The 27,198-nt window shown below is 48.9% G+C and overlaps 1 protein-coding gene and 1 non-coding gene across 3 annotated transcripts in view; both read right to left on the reverse strand.

Annotated features, from left to right (window-relative positions):
* Positions 1-3,242: 3,242 nt before the first annotated feature.
* Positions 3,243-27,198, reverse strand: part of AP1B1 (adaptor related protein complex 1 subunit beta 1) — a 60,478-nt gene continuing 36,522 nt past the window's right edge. Inside the window, exons 13-22 of one of the 2 annotated variants that reach the window (XM_078381594.1) lie at positions 22,751-23,010; positions 21,313-21,514; positions 12,667-12,687; positions 10,545-10,691; positions 9,722-9,867; positions 8,418-8,547; positions 6,867-6,951; positions 5,907-5,993; positions 4,130-4,284; positions 3,243-3,907 (exon numbers count right to left, since the gene is read on the reverse strand). In XM_078381594.1, coding sequence (XP_078237720.1) covers positions 3,833-3,907; positions 4,130-4,284; positions 5,907-5,993; positions 6,867-6,951; positions 8,418-8,547; positions 9,722-9,867; positions 10,545-10,691; positions 12,667-12,687; positions 21,313-21,514; positions 22,751-23,010 — 1,308 coding nt within the window. In that variant the 3' untranslated portion in view covers positions 3,243-3,832. The remainder of the gene's footprint in view (positions 3,908-4,129; positions 4,285-5,906; positions 5,994-6,866; positions 6,952-8,417; positions 8,548-9,721; positions 9,868-10,544; positions 10,692-12,666; positions 12,688-21,312; positions 21,515-22,750; positions 23,011-27,198) is intronic. The other variant, XM_078381595.1, reaches the window with a different exon arrangement.
* Positions 9,567-9,670, reverse strand: LOC140702756 (small nucleolar RNA SNORD125). The gene has a single exon (XR_012082007.1). It is a non-coding gene; the product is annotated as a small nucleolar RNA SNORD125 (small nucleolar RNA).

A 27,198-nucleotide genomic window follows, 5' to 3' on the forward strand; every position in this document is an offset into this window, starting at 1 on the left:
TGTCCGACTCTTCGTGACCCCATGGACCAGAGCACGCCAGGCCCTCCTGTCTTCCACTGCCTCCCGGAGTTGGGTCAGATTCAAGTCGATCGCTTCGATGACACTGCCCAATCATCCCGTCCTCTGTCATCCCCTTCTCTTCTTGCCCTCACACTTTCCCAACATCAGGGTCTTTTCCAGGGAGTCTTCTCTTCTCATGAGATGGCCAAAATATTGGAGCCTCAGCTTCAGGATCTGTCCTTCCAGTGAGCATCTTCTATTTGCCAGGAGGTGATGGGACCAGTGGCCATGATCTTAGTTTTTTTGATGTTGAGCTTCAGACCGTTTTTTGCACTCTCCTCTTTCACCCTCATTACAAGGTTCTTTAATTCCTCCTCACTTTCTGCCATCAGTGCTATCGTCTGCATATCAGAGGTTGTTGATATTTCTTCCAGCAATCTTAATTCCGTTTTGGGATTCCTCCAGTCCTGCCTTTCGCATGTATTCTGCATATAAGTTGAATAAGCAGGGGGACAATATACAGCCTTGTCGTACTCCTTTCCCAATTTTGAACCAATCGGTTGTTCCATATCCAGTTCTAAATGTTGCTTCCTGTCCCATGTATAGGTTTCTCAGGAGCAGTGCATTAAGTCACGCCAAAAATCAAAGGTTTCAAAAACTAACACTAGGAACATCATTTTCTGGTCTAAAAGCTTTTTGCATCGAACCCTGCCGAGTTGGAGATCTTTACAGGTTTTCCTGGTTCAATTTGGCTCAATTTCAGGAGCCAACCTTTCATTTAAAAAAACCCTCTGCCGATGAAATGAAAATCTGGACTCAGATTCGAGTTAATGCCGATGTCAAAACCAAATGTTGGTTTAAAAAAAAACCCAACCCAGTGGAAATCCAAGATCATTTCGCTAAAACAGCTTTCAGTGGTGACCCTGTGTCATGATTACAATTTCTATTAAGTCAGACTTCCCGGGCAGCTCACAATACTGCCATTAGAAAATGAAATTCTTAAAAAACTATATTAAAACAAACGCAAGTAAAATGCACCTTCCTAGAAATGGCACGAGGGCAGACGATGGGATGTAGAAAAATAAGATGGTAGGAATCAGATGTGAGTCAGAGAGAATTCTCGACCACTTCACTGTGTTCTAAAACAATTCTCTCCTCAATAAACCCACTCTGTGATATTTCCTGGGAGGACACTTGCACATTTTAATTAAAAGCCGCTCCAGCGCAAATGGAGCAAATTGCACCCAGAAAAATATTGAGCCACTTCCTAGACTTCTGAGGAAGTGAAACCGGAGGAAAAACAAGCCTTTGCCCTAGAACGCAGCCGCTCATGTCTCGTTTCACTGCAGAGCTTCTGCAGGCAGGAGGAAGCAGCTGAAAACTTGGGATTGCTCCGATTTGGTTAGATCGTTCTCTACCTCCCTCTTCACAAGATTAAGAACACGCAGCCTGGCGAGTGCCCAGGCTTTGAAAACACCTATGCACCCATTCCCTCCTTCTTTGTGAAACATCCAGGCCCGCACATAAACAAGATCAGAAAAAGAAGTTTCTCCCAGTTTAAGATCTGAGCCAGTTTCAACTCTTCCAAGACACTAGAAACACCAGTAAGGTGGAAACGGACTCTTCCGCCCCGGGAACCCAGAAAGCTGCCATAAGATGTTCTCCAGATGTTCTTAACAAGGAAGGGCTTCTCTGTGCTGGAAGTTTTTAAAAGAAACATGTTGAGGATTGCATTTCCGACTTCTGGCATGCAATCCAGATGTTTTACTGCAGCATGACTAGTCTCTTACCCGTTTAGACAGCTGGAACAAGCATGAGGAAGCCCTGGATGTTTGGGAAGAATACCTCCTTTTCTAGGAGATAGTAAGAACACCTTCCCTGGGACCACTGACAAAGCTGGCCCGACCATGTACAACTGCAAGTTCCAACAGACTCTGGCTCCAAACTCTTTAAACCTGAACCAAACAGAACTCGTTCGCCCCACAACCGATCCGTCTCGGAGAACAGGATTACAGGCGTTTCCCTATTCCTCTGCTCTTGGTCTCCTTTTGCCTTCCTCATCCTTTCTGGATTGTGCCTTTCTTGACTGCAAGACTGAGAGCTACAGTTCTCTTGGTTTTGCCACGGCTCTAATCTGGTATGGGAACCTCTCCATCTGAATGGCAGGGCTAAATGGTTCAAATAATAAAGAATTCAGCAGTCACTTGCTTCGGGCTGGGGGCACCAGTTTTCTAACAAGGGGAACACACTGGATGCATTACAGTTGGACTGCTGTATCCACGGGTGGGCAGCTCCAAGCACCTCGCTCACAGATGTCGAAAACCGTGGATAATAGCAAAGCCTCTATAATACTAGGATCCTCAATGTGGTGTAGTGCACTGGTTCTTAACCTTGGGTTACTCAGGAGTTGTGGACTGCAACTCCCAGAAGCCTTCACCACCAACTGTGCTGGCTGGGGTTTCTGGGAGTTGCAGTTCAAAAGCATCCGAGTAACAAAGGTTAAGAACCACTGGATAGAGTGATGGAGAATCCAGGTGAGCAGGGTTAGAATCCTTGCTCTGCCATGGAAACGGCAGGTTACTCATCTGTAATTATGGTTCTTCGAGTGGACCTTAGATTCAGACTGTGGGTGTTCCGCACCTGCACGGAGCCTCTTTGGAATATTCTAGATTCCGCCAGGCTCCGCTCAGGTGCGGATCACCCACAGTGCGATTCACAGAGGCCACGAAGAACTCATAGAGGGAATGGAACTGGCAATACCACTCCTTAAATATCTCACCTTTAAAACCCTATTAGGGTCATTATAAATGGATTCTGACATTGTGGAAATACATATAAATATGCATTTCTGGGTTTTTTAATTTCGTATTTTCAGACCATGGATAAGTGACGCTACGGATACGGCTTCTGTGGATACAGGGGTCTGCACCCCATGCATGAAGTGCAGGCCACGACTGAAGTATCATATCGTACTAGACACTTTGTTGATAGGAAAAATACTTAAGCCCTCCCCGTCTATCTCCATCCTGTAAACAGAAGATCTAAATTTGCCAGGAAGAAGTTCTGTGATATGAAGCAAGCTTGTTTATGAATATGGTGTGTGTGTGTGTGGGGGGGAGGGAATACCCAGAGAGTCCCATTAGCAGCCTAGCTGGACTTTCAGAATAGGTACCTCTATATCATAGCACTCTCACCTGGATTTTTTCTTGGGCTAGGCAATAAAGGCACAGATCACACGTATGTTTTAGCACTTGAAGAGCATGGATTGTTTTATTTGGTTGGGAGGCTAGAGACGCTTTTAGCAAGACGAGGGCTAAAAGATGCACGGCGCGTCCTGTGCGGCTGCAGCATGATGCCCGGCGAGCGCGCAACCACCCGTGGGCAGATGCACCTACCACCTGTCAACGTTTGTACATTATACACAGGGCAAGGAAAGAAGAAGATAAGCACGGGGCTGTGGAGAAGAGGGCCACATCAGCAGAGGGAGATGGCAGGACTTTACACACACGCACAGACAACGCAGCAAGATCTCCCGTTCCTCTCTGGCTTTCCTTTCTGACCCCTCTCTGTTCTCTGAAGCTGTCGAATGAAACCCAGCTAAACATACACACACACCCCTAGTTTTCCAGGCACCCGGGTCACTTCCAGAATGGCGGCAGTTCAAAGGTCATCCCGCATCTCTGCTGTGTTCATTCCTTCCACTGACGAAGAGAAGGAGGCCTGCTTAAGGGGGAGAGGAAGGGTGCCCTTAAAAACCACCGCCCCACCACCACAACCTTCTGGGATGGGAAGGAGAGAGGGAAGGAGGGCGGCCGGAAGTGCCCGGTGGGCTTCAGTTCTTCACGATGGTCTCGTAGGCTTGGAAAACATGCTGAGCGACTTCGGGAGCACGGCACTTCAGAGAAAGCTGCAGGGGGAGAAAAGGAGAGAGGAAGCCCAAAGTTAGGAATCCGGATGTCTACCACCCGGTAGCTGGGGGTAGCCCAAGTGGAGCCAATGGAAACCAGGAAAGGGGCATAAAAAGCCAAGAAATAAAGGGACATTAAATATAAATACATTTAATGGTCAATATTAAATAAACAGTCTCTAAGAGTACAGAAAGGACACACGGAGGCATGCAGGCTCGTACCGTGAAGTTTGGATTTCCTGGCTGGATTCGTAGCTCGGCCAAGACCCAGATGCCGTTGGTCAGCTTGAGCGACTGGTAGAGCATGTCTTGGCCTTCCACGTTTCTCTTTGCAATGGTGAAAATATTGCTGCCTTGGAGCTTGCTGCTAACAGCGTCTACGGAAACGTGGAGAAAAAAGCCATCAACACTCCGACCCATAGTTTAATAGGGCAGTTTAGAAGAACTCTACAGAGATGCTACTTCCTCAAGAAGGAGCGTGCTTCGGTTGCAAAAACACCCAACACGATGTAAAGAGACACAGCTTCCAATTTAAAGAAAAACAAGTTTCTAGTTCTCATGCTTGTAGTTCAAAGCTCTGCGGGATAGGAAAGGCCACAGTCTCAGCCATACTCTTTAACCTGGCTCCAGGAGTAGCCAAAACAGAGTAAAATTATGCATAGTTATGCAGAGAGGCAGAATGAATACAGCCCACAGGATTTGCCTTAGAGCACGAAGTACACAAAATGACAATAACAATGAGCTGAATTTACACAGGACCGCATTTTGCTCACTACAGTGCAACCGACGGATTCTATAAAGAAGGTTACAGAGGACTGCTTAAAATAAAGAAATTTATCTCCAAAAAGACAAACAAGAGTTCTCTAGACAGGGAAGACTGTAAGATTCAGCATGTCTATTGCAGATTTCATTTTGAGACAACCCCAGCTTGCTTGAAAAGTTGCCTGTAATAAAATAACGCTTCTAGTCCTTATGACTTTCCAGGAAACCTTGACAACACATGCACACAGTGTCTCTCCTTCATGTCATTTGTTGCCCGAAGCTTCTTTCTCTATTAACTCCCCACCACTACCTCCTTCAAACAGCAAGTCTTCAACCAAGGAAAACAGTACTTCGATTTCTGTTTACTTGGAACTTTGCTGGCTGGTCCACAAAAAGCGAGTGAGCGAGAGAGAGAGAGAGAGAGAGAGAGAGATCTTGATGGACATTTCATTCCGAAGATACAAAAGGCCGCTGTCCGGTTAAAACCCCATGTGGTGCTCTTCTACCTCCCAAATCAATGCCCCTCAAACGTCACACAGATCTGGAATGGGAGTTAAGGTGTGCAAAAAGTCAATTGCTGCTTGACTATTCCCTGCAGGAAACTACATTTAAATTGGAGGAGCCAGATAGCAGCAGGCGGAAATGTTCTGCGCCAGTGGGGTTCCCCCCCCCCCACAGAAACTACAGTCCAGAATTTGTGCTGGAGCACAGGTTAACTGAAATCTAGATTTGAAAAAGAACCTCAAGAGGCCAAACCTTTGCCGAAGTATGACAAAGAAGCCTTCCTAGGGCATTTTTGTGGTCACTTTAGGAGAAAACGGTTTCTGTTTAGGAGAAAAAGCTCATTTCTCTCTCTCTCTCTCTCTTTCAGACACAGACACCATTTTGGAAGGCTTTTTTCCCCTTCAAAAAAGGGAAAGCAGGGAACCACAGAAATCCATTTCTCTTCCAAAACAAAGGATGCCCCCTAACGTATCTTAACACTTACTGTTCAAAACCATTTGGGGAGGAAAAAACCCAGCACCCTAGGAGCAGAAATGAACTTCCAGTTTCCAAATTGTCCTTCCGGGTCGTGAAGCTGAACCAGAGGCCTGCCTCCTTGAAATGGAACCACACGTACGTGTAACGGACACATGCACGCGTGGAGCAGGCGGGTGCACAAGCCCTCTGGTGGCATCCGCAGGTTCAAGACCATCTGTGTGTTGGTAATGCTGAACTAGACAGGCGCCTTCCTCACCTGCACTAAGAGGGCAGTCCTTCACCTGGAACTGGGCTTCGTTCTCGTTGGGAATGTCCTTCCACGTGGCCAGGAACATCTGTCGTTCTGGAAGGAGAAAGAGAAGGAGGCGGGAGGTCATTCAAAGGAGACGGAAGGAAGGTTCTGCTGCTACCCAACGAGGCCAACGACATTCCTCTCCAAAGTGTTTGCACATCTAGCCCAGTACGGTCAAGAGAGGAAAGGAAGATCTGTTCCCTGTTACTTGGAGATGCCGGAGATCATGACGGTCATGGTAGCAGAGTGGTTAGCGGACAGGACTGGAACTTGGGTACCTGCGTTCAAATCCCCCAATTCACAAAAATAATCAGGGGGCTGTGGGCTGGCTTCACATACTCTCTCTCTCTCTCTGCCTGCTCTACATCACAAGGCTGTTGTGAGGATGAAATGCAGAAAACAGCCATATAGGCCACTAATCATGGTTGATGTGGACGAATCCTTCAACCATTATGGAATGACAGACAAAAACAGGCCATACGCCCTTGTCTCTAAACAGCACGAGATGCCTTCAACATGATGGTTTCCTTTTCTTCCACAGCAGTTCTCCGTTTTCCTTGCACAACACGAGTGGGAGCCAGCCCACGGCAGCCCATGCTAAGGAATCTGTTTGGCAAAAAACTCAAAGACTGTTCTTCTCTATCCTGTCCTAGATCTCGGTCCATCTGCCTGATTTACCAAACAAAGCAGCTCAGGGCAAAAGGCTGCTGGAAAAAAAAGAAGGCTCCAGAGCTCAAGAGAAGCTTCTCCACCTCCTCCTTTTTCAGACTCAGGAGGATTTGGAGAGAAAAAAGAAAAAAAGACCCTTTTCCACGTTGCGCCAAGGACCCAACCAAGGAGTCAGTCCCGTCCGCCTCCCGCCCACATTTCGGAGGGCACCCTCCCCAACTCGGCCTCCCGTGGCCCAGACCCTCAGCCACTCACCCATTTTCCCATCTTCTACAAAAAGAATGTGGAGCGGGTAAAGGGTGCTGAAGTAGAACACGTCAATGTTGTTTTTCACGGCCACCTGCGGTCCAAAGAAAAGGGAAAGACAAGAGGGTGACGAGCCAGTCTATTTAAAAACGTGAAATTCCAGAGATGGATGAGATGGTGTTGCTTTAGAATAGGATGCAGATTTTATGAATATGCTTGCAGGTATCCTTTTTTAAAAAAAAACAGTTGAAACATAAGCTGTACAGAGTCCTGGACAACGTTTCCAAGCGGCGGGACGTGATCACTCCCCTTTGCTAGATTTTCGGCCCCTTCTTGTGCTCAGCAAAGGAAAAATAATTTAAATGGAAAGAGGGCAACGAGACGTTCTTGTAGGGCTGGCCCTGCCATTAGGACGATGAAGGGCTGAAGGACTGCATTTCTGTCCCGTCTTTCTCCTCTACTGAGGACTGAAGGCAGCGTACAAAAATATTTAAAGCACACAACTAAGTAAAAGCATACCAATTCAAATTTGAAATTCTAACATGCAAATATTTTTAAACGTGTGTGTGTCTGGGGAGCCTTAACTTCCTGCCTTCACATATGGCAAAGGATGCACCCCCATCATCAGCGCTGCACCAAGAAATGGTGTTGCCTCCACAGAAGGTTCTCGTTTTTTTAAAAAAGGACTGAGAACACAAGCCATGTCCCACAATCTTGCAACAAGCAAAAGAACGCAGGCATCTGTAGCCTAAAATCGTCCTGCTCTGACTGGCAGCTGCTCTCTTGGGGTTCCTCCATTAACCCACAACTGTCATCGGGGAAGTCATGTCCTGAAATTTAGACCTCCCGGGGGCCCAGCCGAAGCTCTGAGCCACAGCCCACCAGATCACATAAGAATCTGTCAATGCCCTTCTTGCCCAGCCAACTCCCTCGGCCCATCTACCGAGAGGGTTGTGCAGATTTCCTTTCTTGGATGACAACGACCAGAATTCCCCAGGCGCCGTAACTGCTTGCAGAATTCTGGAAGCCGGGGTCCAAAACCACAAACCTGTGCAACCTCTATACCAAACCCAGCATTGCAGGCACGGACTGGCAGCATCACACCCTCTCCAGGATTTATGATCAACTTTCTTCTGGCTCCGTCTGGAGAGGCCGAGACTGAAAAGGGGTGGGGTGGAAGACTGAGCCAATCTCGAACTGGCTACCTGAGCCTGGGATTGAATTTAGGCGGGTGAGCAGAATCCTCACTGCAGCACTGCAATTTAACCGCCGCACCACATTCTCCTCTCGCCTGTCTGTAATGGTTTTTCTACTCCACCCACTTCTCTCCTTCCTTCTCACGCCCACCCACAGTCTTGTTTTCTCTGTCTCTCCATCCTCCACTGTGTTTTCTCTTCTCCCTCCAAGCCCCTGCGCTCTCTGTGCAAAGCCTCTGGAGCAATGAAGGGACACCTACCGGGTGGCCTAGCTCTCTACGACACAAGGCGGGGCTTCCCTCGAGCCCAGGACCACCACCACCGCCAGCTGCTAACCCGATGCCCTGACCCCACCCAGGCTCACCTGGAGGTTATTGAGGGGGTCCATCTTCATGACCGAGCCCACCGTGTTCAGGGGAAGGGAGAGCTCCACGCTCTGGTTCGGCGCAAGAGGAGCATGGACCTGCAGGGGCGCAGCAGGAGCCAAGCCAAAGCTGAAGAGGAAACATCTAGTGAGGGTGGGGGGACCAGCAGCAATGGGCCAGTGGCAAGAACTGGGACCGCTTATGGGGGGAAAAAAGAGATGGCTCTTCCTCTGGGTAAAAGATGTGGGCAACTGAGCTCAGATACGACCTTACGTATCTCTGACCCTGGGAAAGCGGGGATGGTGTTGCTTTAAACAGATGAGCTCAAAGAGGATAGCTTTTCATCACAGGAGCTACACAAAAACCTCAAAGGGCATTGTTATATTCTAAAGGGTGGTTAAGCAGCAGCTCATAGTCACAGATCTGTATTGCAACCGTACTGTATCAAATAAACACAGAAAAACCTCAATTTCACCGACACCTGGTCAGTGAAATTTTCTTCTTTCCACAAAAGGGAAAGAAAATGCTGGGATATCGACGTTTTTCTCTAAGGAGACAGAAAAAGGCCAAGTAATGGTTGAAACAGTTGAGAAAACTTCAATCAGTATTTCACATAAAATGGAACCTTGCTTTCTTCCCGGCATGTTTTTCCAGCAATATTTTTAAGGGCCCCTACTGCATTTAATTTTTGCATTTTCGACTTCTAAGACACCATCAGGGATCCCCCCCCCCGTGCGTCTAATCGAGAAGTCAGAAGCGACGTTATGCCAAGGAGAAAAGATGCTGAGCAAGGTGAATACCGACACAAACCAAATGAATTTTTTTTTTACAACAGTCTACCTGACCTTAATGACTAGCTAGGAATTGACAACTGAATTGATTCAAAACTGAGCCCCAACATCATAGGAATATATGAAACAAAGCCATACAGAGAAAAACGCCTTGTATTGAAGCATTCTTTTAGTCCCTCCATGGTTTCGACCTGATTCTTTCCTCGTCTTACCCGAAGATGTCAGGGGTTGAAGCAGGGACTGTCTGCACACAAGCACTGATCTACTATTAAATGACTGACACACACACACATTTTGACGCAACCTCCAGTTAATTGAGCACAAACAGGCTACAGGTGGAAGCCTCGCTTCTTCTCCAACCTGCCAGCCTCTTCAGTCAACTTCTTAGAGGGCTCACTGTAAGCTCATCAAGGAAGCCACTCAGCACAGAATCGGGATCATCACGAGAGGCTAAGAAAAGAGGCTTGAGAAAAGGAGATGCAAAACGGGAGCAACAGCTCCAACAGATTTACCTGTTCCGGTTGAACTGGATCGCAAAGTCGGACATGACCTGCAGGGCCTTGTTAGAGAGCGTGAGGTCCATGGACAGGGAGCCCACCTGCCGGCTGAACGTTCCCGAAATCTCCAGGCCTTTGGCCTTCACGGCGGGGAGCCAGACCTAAAACGGCACAAGGAGGTGGCGGCGGTGAAGATGATGAGGTTTTACAGGGGGCCCCTGCCCTGAAGATCTTGCAAGCCCACCGTGGGACCCAGAGAGAACAGAAGAAGGACGACAGCTGTATTGTTGGGCGTTCGGCTCCCTGAGTCAGTGGCACACTGAATTCAATTGTGCTCCTGGATTCATAATTATAATCCGTGATTTCTAGGGATTCCAGGTGCTTCAAAATCTCAAAGCATACGGTGTGGGTGGGGAGAGAGTCCTTCCCTTCCCCAGATCCCCTGATAAGGTAACTCTTGTGTCTAAAAGAAGCAGACGATGACCTGTGAAAAACCACACTGAAATAAAAACTGTTCTTCCTAGATGGGCCACATCTGGAGTTGGGATTCCCACAAGCACTCAAGGATTGGTGTGTCATTCTGTATATCTCAAGCTTTTAACGAAAGCTTTAGCCCAACTAAATTAAAAATTAATTCAAATCAGGCTTCCTCTGGAAAAAAAAGGACGAGAAGGCAAGGCCAGTGAGGAGATCTTGGCCAGGAAAAAGGTGCCACCCGCCACGGAGGTGTCCACGTGGAGCAGATAAAGAGAAGCTGGTCTTGCTATCTAGGAAATAGCGGTTCTCAGACTTGTAGTCACTGGGAGAGATCAGAGAGCCTTCCCTTGGAGTTACTCACCGTTTTAGGAGCCACGTAGGATCCGGACAAACTGCCCACACCGCCCGCGAGGTCGAAAAGGTCTCCCAAGCCTCCTCCTCCTCCGAGGGGCGCCCCCAAGTTGGAGGGCATGACGGCACTGGGCGCCGTGAAGCTGGGGCCTCCCATCTGCAGGAGAGACGAGGAGGACACCAGGCGGTCAGCAAGGATCCCAGCCATCAAAGGAAGAGGGTCTAAGGGAGGGGACGGGCTGGGGGTTTGCAGAGCGGAGAGACACGGAACAGGGCGCCCTATCCGCCTAATCAATGGCAATGGAAGGAACGGTGCTTCCCATTGGCTGGCGGGTTCCCACCATGGGACTAAAAAAACCCAGAAGCCTTTTCACCACTAGCTCTGCTGGCCCAGGGTTGATAGGGAGTTGGAGTCTTGGCTGGGAAACAGTGCCATAAGCCATACGCAGAGGAGTCCCAAGATGGCACCTTGGGGGGGGGGGGGGAAACAGCCTAAAACTGGCCTTGAGAAACTCCCAGAGGCTGGGGTTGTCCATTTAAAAGCTATTTTAAGGGCACCTATACCTGTTTTAGGCTCAAAATAACCTTTACTCAACCCAGAAACAACCAGAAGTTCTGGTTTTGGGGAAAAAAATTGGAAAGGATGCAACCCTATGTGCGAGAAGGCCGGGTGTCGAACCTGGAGGCTGCCCGCCTTTGTATGGGGGGGGTGCAAGCCAGGTCCCTGGAGCCCCCCCCATTCACCTTTATGTGTACATTTATGTAATCGGGGAAGACCCGTCAACAGGCTTGTGCTTCTCTTGCAGGGCGGCACAGAGCCTTCATCCAGGGGCTTGCAAGGAGGACCTTAATAGGGGGGTCGGGATTTAGTGCAACACGAGGGGAGCCTGGCTTCAGAGCAACATCAAGAGTCTGTAACAGACTCGGCCGCGTCGGCCGGCGTAGCTACCCTGGGCCATGGCTAGGCCAAGGAACACGGCAGAGAGGATGGGCGGCTCAAGGATGGAGACGGGCAGAGCACCTCCTTCCCCATTTCAGAGTCCGTCCCCCTGATGCAGACCGGGGCAGACCAAAGAAGCCAGTTCACCTACAGTCCACCCCTCGCTCCCTCTCTTTCTCAAGAGCCAAACAGACCACAGTCATAACCTGTGACAGAAGGAAGCCACCTTTGGAAGCCTTCCTGTTACCTTCTAAGGTGGGTACACTTTCAGAAGACGGCTATGAATACCAGGCAGGGAGGGGACCTTCCTGTTTTATTTTTGCTTTTACCCCCTTTCAACTAGCAGAAATCCTCAGGAATTCCCCTGCTAGCGTTCTGGTATCTTTAAGACAAAAAAAAAGAAGTCTACATTCTCAGAGGAGTTTCAGGGTACACATCCTGTTCTTTGCCACGGCTCTTTTTGCAGCAACGGCCATTAACCCAGGAGAAGAGAACAGGCAGTTTTCTAAGCTCCATGGCAACTACAAGGGGTCTGTAGTTTGTTTTTAATACCCTTTACAGAGCCCAATGACCAGAGAGACTACCATCCCTTAATGCTTTGCAGTTGCCATGGAGCTTAGAAAGCTCCATGTCTCTCTGCATGTTTAATGGACATTGCTACAGACAGCACTATGGCAAACAACAGATGGTATCTCGAATTTCCTCTCAGATCTTTGGATTTTTTTGTCTGAAGCTACTAAAATTCTAGTTAGAGGAATTCCTGGTGAATTCTGTTAAGGGCAGTGGGAAAAAAGGAGAAATTCACAACTAATGAGGACAAACTTTATGCAGGAAATGCAAGTAATAGCTCTTTTGTTCCCCCAACAGCTCTTTTCCTACCTGAATTTGCCCCATCTAAAAGGGTGAACACAGCTATCTCTCCTGGAAGCAAGTTCCATAAAGTGAAATTATGTGATTGGTCTTTGCTGACCTGTTTTGAATAAGTTTCACTGAATGATCGTCAGAAAGAGTATTAGGAGGGAGGGGGGAAAGCTCTCTCTCTGAATTGGCTTTTTTACTGCTGGGAAGGAAGGCAACTGGCATCCTTTGGCATCTGCCAGGATTAGACAGGGCAAAGAGGGCAAGGGAAAGGGGTGTGACTTGATGACAAGTAGGCACAATCTTGAAAACTAGAAAGAGGGCTGAACCCTACCCCTTCGGATTCGTCCCCCATCTCCGAGCAGAAGCGGGCAAGAAGGTGGAGAGAAGAGCCAGCCGCATGCAGAGAGAGAGAGAGAGAGAGAGAGAGAGAGAGAGAGAGAGAGAGAGAGAGAGAGAGAGAAGCCAGGAAAGGGTTTGAAAAAAAGAAAGAAAGAAGGGGAGACAAACAGAAAAGAAGGAATGGAAAAGAGGTTAGTCAGACTCAAAACATACACGGTTGCTAGACGCCACACGACAAATGCGACAATTGTTTACCAGGAGAAAGAAAGCTCGGCAGTTTAGGTTGGGTCAGTTCCAGCTGGCCTCTCCAATCCAGAGATGGCCAGCTTTCAGGAAAGCCAACACATACATAATTACTAACCCACTGTCCACAAATAACTAACGGACTGCAGGTGCACTGGAGAGGAAAACAAAGCTTGTTGTGTTTCTATCTGTTTTAACAAAAAAAACCCACCTTCAATTATATTCATACATATTCATAGTCTTAGCATACAAAGGCAGCCTAAGACAGACAGACAGACAGACCCACGAAATAACCAATAGCAACAGCACACAGTAGTTGTGATTGCCTCTGATTTGCTGTCTGGGGGGGTATTAGGTAAAGGTAAAGGTTCCCCTTGACAATTTTTGTCCAGTCGTGTCCGACTCTAGGGGGCGGTGCTCATCCCCGTTTCCAAGCCATAGAGCCAGCGTTTTTGTCTGAAGACAATCTTCTGTGGTCACATGGCCAGTGCGACTTAGACACGGAACGCTGTTACCTTCCCACCGAGGTGGTCCCTATTTATCTACTTGCATTTGTATGCTTTCGAACCGCTAGGTTGGCGGGAGCTGGGACAAGCGATGGGCGCTCATTCTGTCGCGTGGATTCGATCTTACGACTACTGGTCTTCTGACCCTGCAGCACAGGCTTCTGCGGTTTAGCCCACAGCGCCACCACGTCCCTATTCTGGGGGGTATTAAAAGTACCCAATTCATCGCAGCTCTCCTGAACGCTGGACATCCTCAGGAGTCCAGGAGGAAGCAAAGAGCACAAAAATATTATTTTTTAATATTCTCTCCTGGAGAAGTTAAGCTTTCATGAAGCCTCAAGTTCCTTGTCGATATTTATTATTTAAAGTGTTTTTTTTTACCCCAACTTTCTCCTTAAAAAGGCCCCAAGGTGGCTTACCTCAATTAAAAGACAGTATTTAAAGCCAAGAGCAGGAAGTATAAAAATACGGAAAAGGCTCAAACAAAGAGTACTCTAAGAAACGGTAGAGAAAAGCAGCGTGAAAAAGACATTCAAAGCCGTGAGGCACAATAAGCCACTTGAAAATTACAGATGCAAGAGAGGTTGGAGAGCGATCAAGACAACATCTGGGGATGTTTCAGAAACCAGGAAGGAAGGGCGGCTTAAGTGAGAACCTCGGGGTTTAGGAGTCAAGACCTTCATTTTTTTTTGACCACCAAGCCGGAATTGAGAGCTTTCTTGATCTGAACTAGAACTGGAGCTCTGGAACCATGAGACAAAACGTTTTCCAGACGGTACACATAAACATGACACCTGAACCCCCTTCCCTAAAAAGAAAGGTTACTTACCTGTAACTCTGGTTCTTCGAGTGGTCCTCTGTGAATTCACACTAATGGGTTAAATCTGCACTTGTGCAGAGGCCTCGGAATATTCTAGAGCTTAAAGTAACACTTTTGGCTCCGCCCCCCAGGACCTCATGGTCCGCCCGTCCTAACAGTTACCTCAGTTCCCCAAATTCCGCTGATGCTCTAAGGTGAGACAGCCGTGACGGAAAGAGGGGAGGACGGGCGGGACGTGTGAATTCACAGAGGACCACTCGAAGAACCAGAGTTACAGGTAAGTAACCTTTCTTTCTTCTTCGTGGCCTCTGTGAATGCACACTAATGGGTGATTAGCAAGCTTGCCTCTGATAGGAGGAGGGACGTCACGGCAAAACAGCAGACAGGACCGCGCGTCCAAAAATGACATCCTCCTTGGCCCGCAGATTCAGGCAATAGTGAAAGATGAAGGCTGACGGAGTGGGCCAAATGTCAGCTGTGCAGGTGTCTGACAGCGGGACATCCTTGAGGAAAAGCTGTAGAAGTAGCCAAAGTTCCGGTAAAGTGAGCGTTCACCGGGCGCAGGCGATTAGACTTGCGGGGGGAAAAACAGTTCTGCAAACATAGAACGATAATGCTCTGCGAACATCTAGCAGGTGAAGAGACCTCTCTACATCTGTAGGGAGTTAGGAAAGAAAGTGGGCAGACTGATATGAAACTCAGTAGAAACTTTAGGTATGAAGGAGACATCTGGGAACAGTATAACTTTGTCCAGGTGGCAAAGTAGGAAGGGAGGATCCACCTGAAGTGCTACTGGAAGTAACTGCAACTAAGAAATAACCTTGAAAGTCAACAAATGTCCAGCAATTGTGGTCAGTGGCTCAAACGATGAATGTGAGAGGCACTCAGGACAGTGTGAAGAGTCCACTGTGGTATAGACTGGCCCCGTGGAGGGTAAAGGTTTGCCGTACCACGGGAAAACCTCTTCATTTAGGGTAGCGAGTAGTAATTTTGGTAAATGCCAGCCAATTGCAGAAATAGAATTGATTCATAGAGGGCTTCCTGGAGTGTGATAATATGGAGTTTATTGAGGAGGAATTCTCCATGCCATGAGGTGAAGAGCTTGTAGACCTGGACGGTACGTTTTCCCTTGATTCTGGGTCAGAAGATGAGGAATAGACGGGGGTCTCAGGGAGCCTGACGACATTGTCAGCAGTGTTGTGAACCACAGCCGTATGGGTCAGTATGGAGCTATGAGGATCACGGTGGCATTGTCATGTCATATCTTCACTATTATGCACAGTAGGAGAGGTATTGGAGGGAACATGTACATGAAGCAGCCCTTCCAGGGCACCATGGGAGTTTACCCCTAGTCCAGGCTGTGAAAGATAGATGGCACACTAGCTGTACACCTCAATTGCAAGGGCATCTATGGCAGGGAGGAACAAAAAAAAAAATCTCTTGCAGATTCTGATGAATGTGCAATGGTCCAGAGATCACTTGTGTATTTGGTATGTTTGCCTGCTCAGATGGTCTTCCCATGTGAAGTCCTGGGCGGAGATGTGCACAGCAGACAGAAAGATGTGGAATTCTAGACACTACTCCCAAAACTGAACAGTCAGGTACAGTAGAGGAAGAGAATGGGTGCCTCCCTGTTTGTTGATGTAGTACATTGCTGTCGCATTATCCGTAGTAACTTGGACAGCCATGCCTAGGTTGAGAGTTAGGAGCGCCTGAAATGCTTTGAAGATGGCCAGCAATTCCAGATTTTTTTAAAAAGAGTAAGTTTTACTTCACTGACCAGGTGTCGTAGATATGAAGACTGGTACAGTGGGGTCCCCATCCGACCAGACTGGAGTCTGTCGTGATTCTCGAAGTAGGTAGGAGTGGAGCAAACAGTCTTTCCAGGGCCAAGTCTTCTGAGCTGATTACCAGCAGGGTTGGTGTGCAAGCTCATGAGTAATCTGGAGGCATATGTAGGGCGTATTTTTCATGGGGTTAAACAGGGCAGATGCCAGGCCTGTAGGGACTGCCTCTTGAGCCTCGCGGGCTTTATGACAGATGTGGTGGAAATCATGAGTCCCCGAAGATTTTGGGCCTGATGGGCTGTGATCCAAGACAACGGAGGGGAGTGACATATCAGGGAACAAATTTAGACCATGCCATTCTGGGAAAGGAAAAGCTCTTGCCGGCCAAGATTCCAATATGGCCCCTATGTGAATACTCGAGGCGCCATCGAGAGCTGAATGGCAAGGCGCTGAACTCTAAAATGGGCCTTCCTAGAGAGAATGGAGGTATTCGCAATGATCACTTCTGATGGATATGTGGGAGCAGGCGTCACTCAAGTCTATCAAAGTAAACCAATCTCCTTGTCGAATTAGTGGAAGGATATGTTCCAAGGTCACCATGCAAAAATGGCGCTGGCTGATGAAGAAAAATCAGGTCCTTTAGGTCTAAAATGGGGTGTAGTGATCTGCCCCCACCTGGAGTGGCAGGAGATATGTCTGATTTTTCAAAAAGGATCTTTACCTTGTCTCATAGAGTGGTAGAAGAGTGAGTGTAAATCACCCGCTGAGCCGGTGTATCCCAAAACTCTATGGTGTACCCATAGGTGACAATGGAAAGAGCCCAGGCATCCAAGGTGATGTGGGTCCATGCCGAAAGAAGGGAGCAAGCATACTGAACATGTGACGCAGAATCGAGCGGTGGTAAGCGGGAGGGAGTCACAGTGTCTGTTGGATTTTTTTGTCAACTTCCTATAGGAATGCTGGGGATGGTCGCGTTGATTGGATTGTGGTACTGAGCCAACTGTTGAGGGAGATATCTTCGTTGAGAAGTATAAGGTCTGTATACACTATAAGAGTACTGATGCATCAATGGGAATTTTTGAGATCTATAAGGCTGAACGTTGTATGACCATGCTGTTTTCCTCATTCTTTGAAGGCCATCTAGGGATCGAATAACCTAGAGCCATCAAAGAGCAAGTCCCCTATTCCAAATCTGACATAATCAGAAATGTTGGCTGACCTTAGCCAATCGTGTCTTTGCAAGGTTACCCCAGTCATGAGTTGTTTGGAGGTGGTGCGCTATCACACTCTCTTGCTGAGTGAGGGACATGGCGTCTTAATGGAGAGCAAGCCCTTTCAGATTAAATGCTGCTGGGGCTGCCTGAAGAGAGGGTAGTGCACAGTTAGAGAGGTTGATATGGTAGGCGCCCATAGCTGCCATGTAGATGAGCTTTCTAACCTCCTCGCTGCTCGGTGTGGTAGTAGATCTCGAGCGTGATCTGGCTTGTGTGGCGTCCACATCCACATAAGGAGGAGGATGTCTAGTTAAAAATCTGTATTGGTACCATAGGTCTTGTACAGATTTTCTACAAGCCTGGACATTTTAGGGACAGAGAAGGGCTTTTCCCAGGTCTACTGAAGCAAGCAGAATAAAGATGGGATAAGGGACAAGCACAGGGAAGGCACCGATTCCTTATCAATATCTGCATAAACCTTATCAGACTCTGTTTGAAGTTGATGTACTGTTAAATCAAGAGCCTTATCGATTCTCTGTATCATGTTAGAACATGAATGAAATTCGGAAATGAGGGATGGAGGAAAGCCATCACAAATATCAGAGTCTGGCAGGGTCAGGTTAGGAGTGGTCTGGTGCCATGGAGTCGGAAGATTCAGAGTCAGAGTCATGGGAAGTAGAAGAAAGTGGAGCATCAGAAGTAAAAAAGGACTTCTGGTTTCTTTTTCAGTATCCTTCCTCATATCATCAGTATTCAGTATCTTCCTTAAGAATACTTCCTCAGTACCAGGCGTTTCTTATGGGCATATATTGTTTTAGTCTTCCGCTTGATACCGTGGCATGGTACCAGCATGTTTTAACCTCCTGGTACCAGCAAGTTTTAGCCTTCCGCTTGGTACCAAGGCATGGTACCAGCATGTTTTAACCTCCTGGTACCAGCAAGTTTTAGCCTTCCGCTTGGTACCAAGGCATGGTACCAGCATGTTTTAATCCCCTGGTACCAGCAAGTTTTAGCCTTCCGCTTGGTACCAAGGCATGGTACCAGCATGTTTTAATCCCCTGGTACCAGCAAGTTTTAGCCTTCCGCTTGGTACCAAGGCATGGTACCAGCATGTTTTAACCTCCTGGTACCAGCAAGTTTTAGCCTTCCGCTTGGTACCAAGGCATGGTACCAGCATGTTTTAATCCCCTGGTACCAGCAAGTTTTAACCTTCCGCTTGGTACCAAGGCATGGTACCAGCATGTTTTAATCCCCTGGTACCAGCATGTTTTAGCCTTCTGCTTGGTACCAAGGCATGGTACCAGCATGTTTTGACCTCCTGGTACCAGCATGTTTTAGCCTTCTGCTTGGTACCAAGGTATGGTACCAGCCTATTTTAACCTCCTGGTATCAGCCTGTTTTAACTTTCCGCTTGGTACCAAGGCATGGTACCAGCATGTTTTGACCTCCTGGTACCAGCATGTTTTAGCCTTCTGCTTGGTACCAAGGCATGGTACCAGCATGTTTTAACCTCCTGTACCAGGGAGGCTTCATGGTACCATCTCTTCTTATGTCTTTTGGTATCAGGAGATGATCTCTTTCTTCGGTACCGGAGCCCGCGGGAGTATCGGGACCTGGGAGGTCCATCGATGTTTGGGCATCTCCAATTACGGAGGTTCCCTCGGTACCGATCGGTGCCTCTTCCTCCTGATATCAGGGAAGGACGGTACCAACGATGTCAAACTCTCATTGGAGGATTCCGATGAGGACGAGGAGGATGAAGTTTCCGCAGCAAGGCTGTATAGCAGACGCGGATAATACAGCTTTTGCATTTGCTGACTCCAACGTCTCAAATAGCTCTTAGAGAGCTTGAGCGGTTGCAAGTCCTCTTTAGGCGCATGCTCTTTAGCTTCATTGGGGCGAAGATGTCGAGCCCCGTGGGGTGAGACCTTCGGTCCCGAGTGGCTCGGAGACCGGGAATCTCTAAAAGATGGCGCCAAATGCTTCGTTTTCGCCTTCTTGCTTTTCGCAACTCCTCTTTAGGCGCATGCTTCTTCGCTTTATTGGGGCGAAGATGTCGAGCCCCGTGGGGTGAGACCTTCGGTCCCGAGTGGCTCGGAGACCGGGAATCTCTAAAGATGGCGCCAAATGCTTCGCTTTCACCTTCTTGTTTTTCGGAGAGGATGTTGCAGGGATAATTCCGGAGTAGGAGAAAGCGGGACCGACGACGGCGGTGAAGATGGAGGCGAAGAGCCCTAGGAAAGAAACTCAACAGGAGACTGAGGAGTGAGGACAGGCAAGGACGGGGAAGCCTGTGGTGGTAGGCTAGGAATAGCCGAAGAATGAGGGGTTGGTGGTTATAAAACTAAGGGTTTAGCCTTAGTTTTAGAGGCTTTACTCTTTTCCCTAGCTTATATATGAGGTAAAGGGGTGGGTTCTGCAGACGCAGAGGCCGCTTCGATGCACACACAAAGATTTTTGTGCGACTCTCCAAGGCAATACAGCTTTTAAAAGTAACCCTGGGAGATGAGGAAGCCTTGGAGGCCTGGGAACAGTCCAAGGGGGGGGGGGGGAAGGGAGGGGAAAAGAGGGAAAACCCTCGCAAAGGGCCAAAATGGACACCTCCCCTCCTAAATAATAAAGTCTTTGTACTTTCCTTAATGAAGAATCAAACAGGAGCCAAATATTTTCCAAGAATTTCCAATAATTTCACGGAGCTCTAGCCAGGAGACCTAACTGCAGCAGCGGAAAAAATGGAACTGAGGTAACTGTTAGGACGGGCGGACCATGAGGTCCTGGGGGGCGGAGCCAAAAGTGTTACTTTAAGCTCTAGAATATTCCGAGGCCTCTGCACAAGTGCAGATTTAACCCATTAGTGTGCATTCACAGAGGCCACGAAGAAGAAACAGTGGTTTCCCCAGACTCTGAGAGATAAAGAGTAGGACACCGTATCTATGGGGGGCCAGTTCCAAGCCCCCTCCCCATGGATGGTGAAAAACGCAGATTATAGCAAACACTATTTTCATGGCGAGCATGGTTCTGGCTCCCTCTTGTGGCTAGTTATGGTAATGACATCATAGAAATACACCTCCCTTGAACCTCTATAAATAGCAGGCTCTCTGGTTCCCTTTAGTGGCCAGTTCCGTAACTTCCTCTTCAGAAATATGTACAGTGGTGCCTCGCTTAACAGGCGCTCCATTTAGCGACAAAACCGCATAGCGACGAAGATTTCGCGATCGCATTGCGATGTTTTAAATGTTTTTTTTTTCGCTTTGCGATGATCGGATCCCTGTTTCGCTTACCGATCATCACAAAGCAATGATTTTTAAACAGCTGATCGGCGGTTCCAAAATGGCCGCCGGGTTAAAAAAATGGCCGCCCACTGTGTTTTAGGGACGGATTCCTCACTTAAGAGGCAGCGAAAATGGCCGCCGTATGGAGGATCTTCGCTTTAAGGTGAGTTTTAAGCCCACAGGAACGCATTAAACAGATTTTAATGCATTTCTATAGGCTTTTTAAAAGCGCATAGCGACGAAATCGCTTAGCAGCAATTTTTGCTGCATGGATTAACGTCGCTTTGCGAGGTGAATCAGGAGATACTGATCCTGCGGACACAGAGGCTTATCTGTTCAGGGCGAAAAGTCTTTCTGCAGATGCACGCTGTAGACTCCCCCCCCCCCCACTTTGACGGCCGACCTGTGAGGAGGTTTCTTGCCCAGCATGAGCAGCCAGTGGAGGGGGTGGTTTGCAAACCTCACTGGTCGAAACTGGAACCAAGCACAACGTGCGGAACAAGTGGCACATAGCCCCCTTCCACCACCAACCCCTTTCATGGGTTGTCCAATGGCTATCCTGACTAAATTCAAGGTGCCGGCTGCAACCCGCATGGAAGCGGCTTTTCTCCTGCATGGCTACCCAACATGCAACCATTGCCTAGTGTTGCTATGACCGGGAACAGGGTGGATATATTTCTTCCAAGTGTCTTTTAAACTGTATTTACTTATCATTATTTTTGAATGGCTTTGATTGCTGCAGGGTTTGCGTTGCAGTCTAATCTGTCACACACACACTCCCCGTTTTGGGACTTACCAGGCTGTCTAAGCCGCCACCCAGGAGATCGACAGCTCCCATCTGTACCGAGGACGTGGCGACAGGAGGGCCACTCACGGGAGGTCCTAAGTCGAGGTTCAAGAGGTCACCCAAGAGGTCGCCCTGTGTGGGGATGACAGCCGGCTGCTCGGAGGGGGCCGCCCCCACTGGAGCCGCATCGGGGCTCTCTGCACTCTCGCTTCTGAGTTTGGGGGCGGGGCGGGCGGGGGATTGATGAGAGAGAGAGAAGGGGAAAGAACAGAGTGTATGGAAAAGGGATCCATTAAACTGCCTCCTAGTTCATCTGAATGAGAGAAAACGAGAATTAGGTGTAAAGAACCAACACATCTGGCTACCTGGGGTTGAACCTGTGTCGCGAGCAGAGTTTTGACTGCAGTACTGCAATTTAAGCAGGGCGCCAAAAGGCACGGGAAAACGATCTCGTGCTTCTAGCCTTTTTTGCTGTACACCCCACCCACCCATAGGTCATCTAAGAACCTCAGTAGAATATCAACATGCACTGAAATAATACACTCTCCCCCCACTGTCTCCCTGGTGTTTCCTTGTGGCTGTTTCTCACGACTGTAAAAAGCTCGGGGCAGAAAGCTGTCAAAGCCTCCTGCCCACTGGCGGTGCTATAAATCTATCCACCACTTCATGTGCTTTTTGGAGGAGCATTCCAAATCAACAAGGATGTACAGCTTGGTGTCCTCTAGATATTTTGGACTACAATTCCCCTAAGTGCCAACTAGCTGGGAGCAATGGTCAGGAGGTGGTGAGCTTTCCAGCACTAGAGGCAATCAAAAAAAAGCAAGACAACCCTCTGTCAGGTATACTTTAATTTGGATTCCTGCACTGAGCTAGGGATTGGCTTTAATGGCCTTATAGACTCCATGAGTTATGGTTCAAAAACACCAGGACACCTAACTGGCTTGCTATTTCTGTTCTTGCTCCCTCATCCCAGCTGACACTTCTGGGATATCAGCCTGTCCTGGGGTAGGAAATTAACCCCATAAGCCAGCTCATTCCTGCTCTACAGAGAAAGGCAGCTTTCTTCCAGAGCCACTATTTTATCTATGTGCAAACTCATCCATATTTTATCTATATTAACTGATTAAAATGAGGTTTCCCAAACTGGGTCTCCCCCGGGTGTTCTTGGACTACAATTCCCAGAAACCCCAGCCAGCACAGCTGGTGGCGAATGAAGGCTTCTGGGAGTTGCAGTCCAAGAATGCCTGGGTGACCCAAGGAGGAGGGAGAACCACTCGATTAAAAGATTTCATAAAAGCTGACTCGGTTCCCCAAAAGGCAACCCAGACTCTCCCTCGTTTGACAACCTTTTGCAGGCCGGACAGGTTGACACCTGGCCTCCCACACCTAAGCAAAGGTTTTCCCTGAACTCCACCGATGGTTCGGAGGAGACCCGTGGATTACTCACGAGCCTGTCCGGGGTGGAAGACTCTTGTGGACGATGCCCCGGCTGCCCTCCACGAAGGCGCTGGGGGGCTTGTGATAGACCGAGGCCAGGGTGCCGATGTAGCAGATCAGCTCCTCCAGCAGGGTGGGCTCGATCAGGTCCGTCTCCTCCGAGATGAGCGGCTTCTCTGCCAGGACCACCTCCTTGGCGGCCACGGGGTCGGTGGAGAGCAGGCGCCAGTAGATGTAGCCGCGGTCCCTCAAATCCGGATTGTCCGAATCCTACGGGGCAGGAGGCGAAAAGAAAGCCCTGCCGGTTTTACAGGAGGAAGGTCTTGCGAGGCCCTTGTGGGTCATCAAGACAGCGAACGCTGGAGGTTCTCTTTCAAACAAACAAACAAACAAGGGCATGTGGGAAGAAAAAGGAGGTTACTTACCTGTAACCATGGTTCTTCAAGTGGTCATTCTGTGAATTCACATAAACGGGTTAATCCGGCGCCTGCGTCGGAGTCCTCGGAATATTCTCGAGCTCTGAAAGAGAAAGTAACAGACGTAACGCTGCCCCCATTGCGCATGCTCCAGCCCACTCCAGCCTCAGTTCCATTTATACGCCACAGGTGTGCCTAGAGGTGGTATGCACTCACAGTGACAGCTAGAGGGGAGGCTGGGTGGGATTGTGTGAATTCACAGAATGACCACTTGAAGAACCATGGTTACAGGTAAGTAACCTCCTTTTCTTCATCGTGGTCTTCTGTGAATGCACACAAACGGGTGACTGGCGAGCTTACTCACCGGATGGCGGGATGTCACTGCAACACCGAAGTCAACACGGCCCTTCCAAACACTGTGTCCCTCTTGGCTCTGAGGTCAAGTCTATAGTGTGTAATGAATGTTGATACAGTTGACCACGTGGCCGCTCTACAGATATCCGGGGTATCCACACCACGTAGGAAGGCTGTAGAGGACGCAACAGCCCTAGTAGAGTGAGCGCGTAAGCCGTCAGGAGGGGACTTGTGTTGTAGTTCATAGGCCAAGACAATAGTGTTAACAATCCATCGTGACAGGGTAGAACGTGCTGCCGGTGAACCCTTCTTATGCCCGAAGTAACAAACAAACAGACGGTTAGAGACCCTCATGTCTCTAGTCCTGGAGACATAAAAGGCGAGGGCCCGTCGAACATCCAGGGTATGGAGCATGCGTTCCACGTCAGACGAAGGTTGCGGAAACAACGTTGGCAGAGAAAGAGGTTGGTTGAGGTGAAATTCAGAGACCACTTTCGGAAGAAAGGAGAGGTCGGGATACAGCAAGACCTTATCCCTGAAGAATTGCAAAAAGGGCTGGTCAGACCGCAAAGCGGCAAGTTCACTGACACGTCGAGCAGAGGTGATAGCAACAAGAAAGAGTGTCTTGAGAGTTAGCAACCGAACGTCACAGGTGGCCATGGGTTCAAACGGAGGCCGTGTAAGGGCGCGAAGAACGAGTTGGAGGGACCACTGAGGTACTGGAGGTTTGGTAGGAGGTCTCATGTGGGCTAGTCCCTTCAGAAAGGCCTTGACCGTGGGATGGGAGAAAAGGCGGGAAGAAGGAGATTCCTTCGGTTGAAACGAGATGATAGCCGCTAGATAAACTCTAACAGTGGACAAAGCCAAGTTGAGGTCAAACAAATATCGTAAATACAGCAACAACGTGGAAAGTGAAACGGGGGAGGGGATAAGACCCCTGTCCTGAGTAAACTTAAGGAAGCTGCGCCATTTCCGTTTGTATAAGGAAGCAGTGGATGGCTTCTTAGCTCTGTCTAGTACCTCCCTGACCTGTGGGAGATCCTCCACGCAGTCAGCTTCAGAGTGTCCACGTCGGGGTGAAAAATGGCGCCCGCATCTTGGGTTAGGAGGTCTGGAAGTTGTGGGAGTCTCCACATCTCTGAGGACATGCTGAGAAGTGTGGGAAACCACGTCTGGCGGGGCCAAAAGGGAGCTATGAAAATGGCATTGGCCCTGGATTGACGCAGCTTGACCAGCGCCCTCTGAATGAGTGGAAGAGGGGGGAACATGTAGAGAAGAGGATGGTGCCAGCGGAGCATGAAGGCGTCTCCTAGGGACCCGTGGCCTATCCCTGCTCGGGACGCATAGCTGGTGCACTTGGCGTTCTGTTGGGTGGCGAAGACGTCCATTGTCGGAGTGCCCCACCTGAGACATAGGTCCCGAAAGACTCTGGGGTGGAGTTCCCACTCGTGCGTTTGATGGTGAAGACGACTCAGGTGGTCTGCCAGAGAGTTGTCCGCCGTGGGAACATGTATGGCTACTGGAAATATATGGTGAACACGACACCATTCCCATAAAATTACTGTGAGGTATAGAAGCGAGGGAGAGTGCGTGCCTCCCTGCTTGTTCAGATAGTACATGGTCGTGGTGTTGTCCGTTATGACTTGCACACCACGACCACGCACCATGGGGAAGAACGCGCGAAGGGCCTTGATAACAGCCAACATCTCGAGGTGATTGATGTGAAGGGCCATCTCCCGGGGAGACCAGAGTGCATGTATCCTGTGTGACCCGCAGTGCGCGCCCCAACCGAATGTGCTCGCGTCGGTAGTGATTTGAATGGTCAGTCTCAGTGGTCTGAATGGTCTGCCCAACCGAAGATTCGATGGGTATGTCCACCATTGTAATTGAGTCGCCAGCTCCCTGGTGACGCGAAGGCGTTTGTTCTGGCTGTCCGTCATGGGGTTGAATAGGGCGAGGAACCACGACTGTAGGGATCTCAGTTTGAGTCGCGCATGAGACAAGGCAGGGGTTGTGGAGGCCATGAGGCCCAGGAGGTGTTGGGCATGCCTGCCTGTGACCCTGGCCCCGGGCCGAAACTTTTTTATTGCCCGTTGGATCTTGTGAATCCTCTCTGAGGGGAGGAATACTCGTGCGGCGATGGAGTCGATGCAAGCGCCTATGTAATGCACCCTCCTGGATGGTATGAGATGGGATTTCTCCATGTTGATCTCGAGGCCTAGATTGGACAGCAGGCGAAGAACCAATCTTGTGTGCTGTGATGCTCGACTGTAAGAGGGAGCTACCAGGAGCCAATCGTCGATGTAGGGGTATATGTGAACGCCTTGGAGGCGTAGGTAGGCCGCTACTGGGGCCATCACCTTTGTAAATGTGCGAGGGGCCGTCGAAAGTCCGAAGGGTAGGGCCTGAAACTGGTAAATGGTGTCGCAAAAGAGGAAACGCAGATACTTGCGATGATGAGGATGAATGGTAATATGGAAATAAGCGTCCTTTAGGTCTATGAGGACGAACCAATTGTTTTTCTTCAGTAGGGGCATAATGGACTCGAGTGTCACCATGCGAAAACGGCGAGGACGAAGGTAAGTATTGAGGACCCTGAGATCTAGAATGGGTCTTACACCGCCGCCTTTTTTTGATACGGCGAAATATCTGGAATAGAAGCCGTCTTTGATGTTTCCTATGGGAATGGTTTCTATGGCATGTTTGCGAATGAGTGAGGCGATCTCCTTTTCCAGGGCGGCGTTGAATGATGTGGAGCAGACGAAACCTAGTGGAGGTAAGTCGAGAAACTCGAGTCGGTATCCGTGAGAAATGATGCTTAGGACCCATGCATCGTTTGTAATTGAAAGCCAATTGGAGAGAAAGGGGGAAAGTCTCGTGGTGGCCGGATGGGAAAGAGGGTGTCCTGGAAAGTCAAAGATAACGCTTGGATCTTTTCGCAGGTGGTTTGAAAGAACGTGTGCGTTGGGACTGTTGGGACCTAAAGCTAGGAGCAGAAGAGGATGCTCTGGACGATCTCTGCTGAGGTAAGTTCTTGAAAGTCTTGAAGTACTGAGATGATTGCTGGTAATGGGCGTAGGGCTTGCGCCAGTGAGGTTTATTGTAGCGTGGCTGAGACTGAATGGAATAGGATCTAGCTGCCTTCTTTGCTTTATGGAGGTCTTCTAGGTGCGTGTCGGTTCGTTCATTAAAGAGGCCCGTGGCATCAAAGGCGAGGCCCTCCACCTTGTTCTTGACATCATCCAAGATGTTAGCCGCTCGTAACCATGCATGTCGACGGGTAGTAATTGAGGACATAAGAATTCTGGCTGCTGCTTCGGCAGCATGTCTGGTGGAAAGTCTCTGGTATTTGGACACAGTCTGCGCTTCCTCGTAAAGGTTAAGGAAGTTCTGTTTGGCCTCTGGTGGAACGAGTTGGAGCCCAGGGAGAATCTTCAGCCATAGTTGTTTTTGATATGCCCCTAGGGCAGTTTGATAGTTAATGAGCTTAATGAGAAAGGCTGCAAGAGAGTATAGTTTTCTTCCGATGATTTCTAATTTTTTGCCCTCCCTGTTGGTAGGGGTAACGTGTGATTTTCCGGTGGGCTTGGTGCAACTTGTCTCAACCACTAAGGAATTAGGAACCGGGTGCTTTAGCAGAAACTTAGTATCCGTGCCGTGGACGCGATAGAAGTTCTCAGTTCTCCTG

This window comes from Pogona vitticeps, chromosome 14, assembly GCF_051106095.1.
Source record: "Pogona vitticeps strain Pit_001003342236 chromosome 14, PviZW2.1, whole genome shotgun sequence".
NCBI lineage: Eukaryota > Metazoa > Chordata > Lepidosauria > Squamata > Agamidae > Pogona > Pogona vitticeps.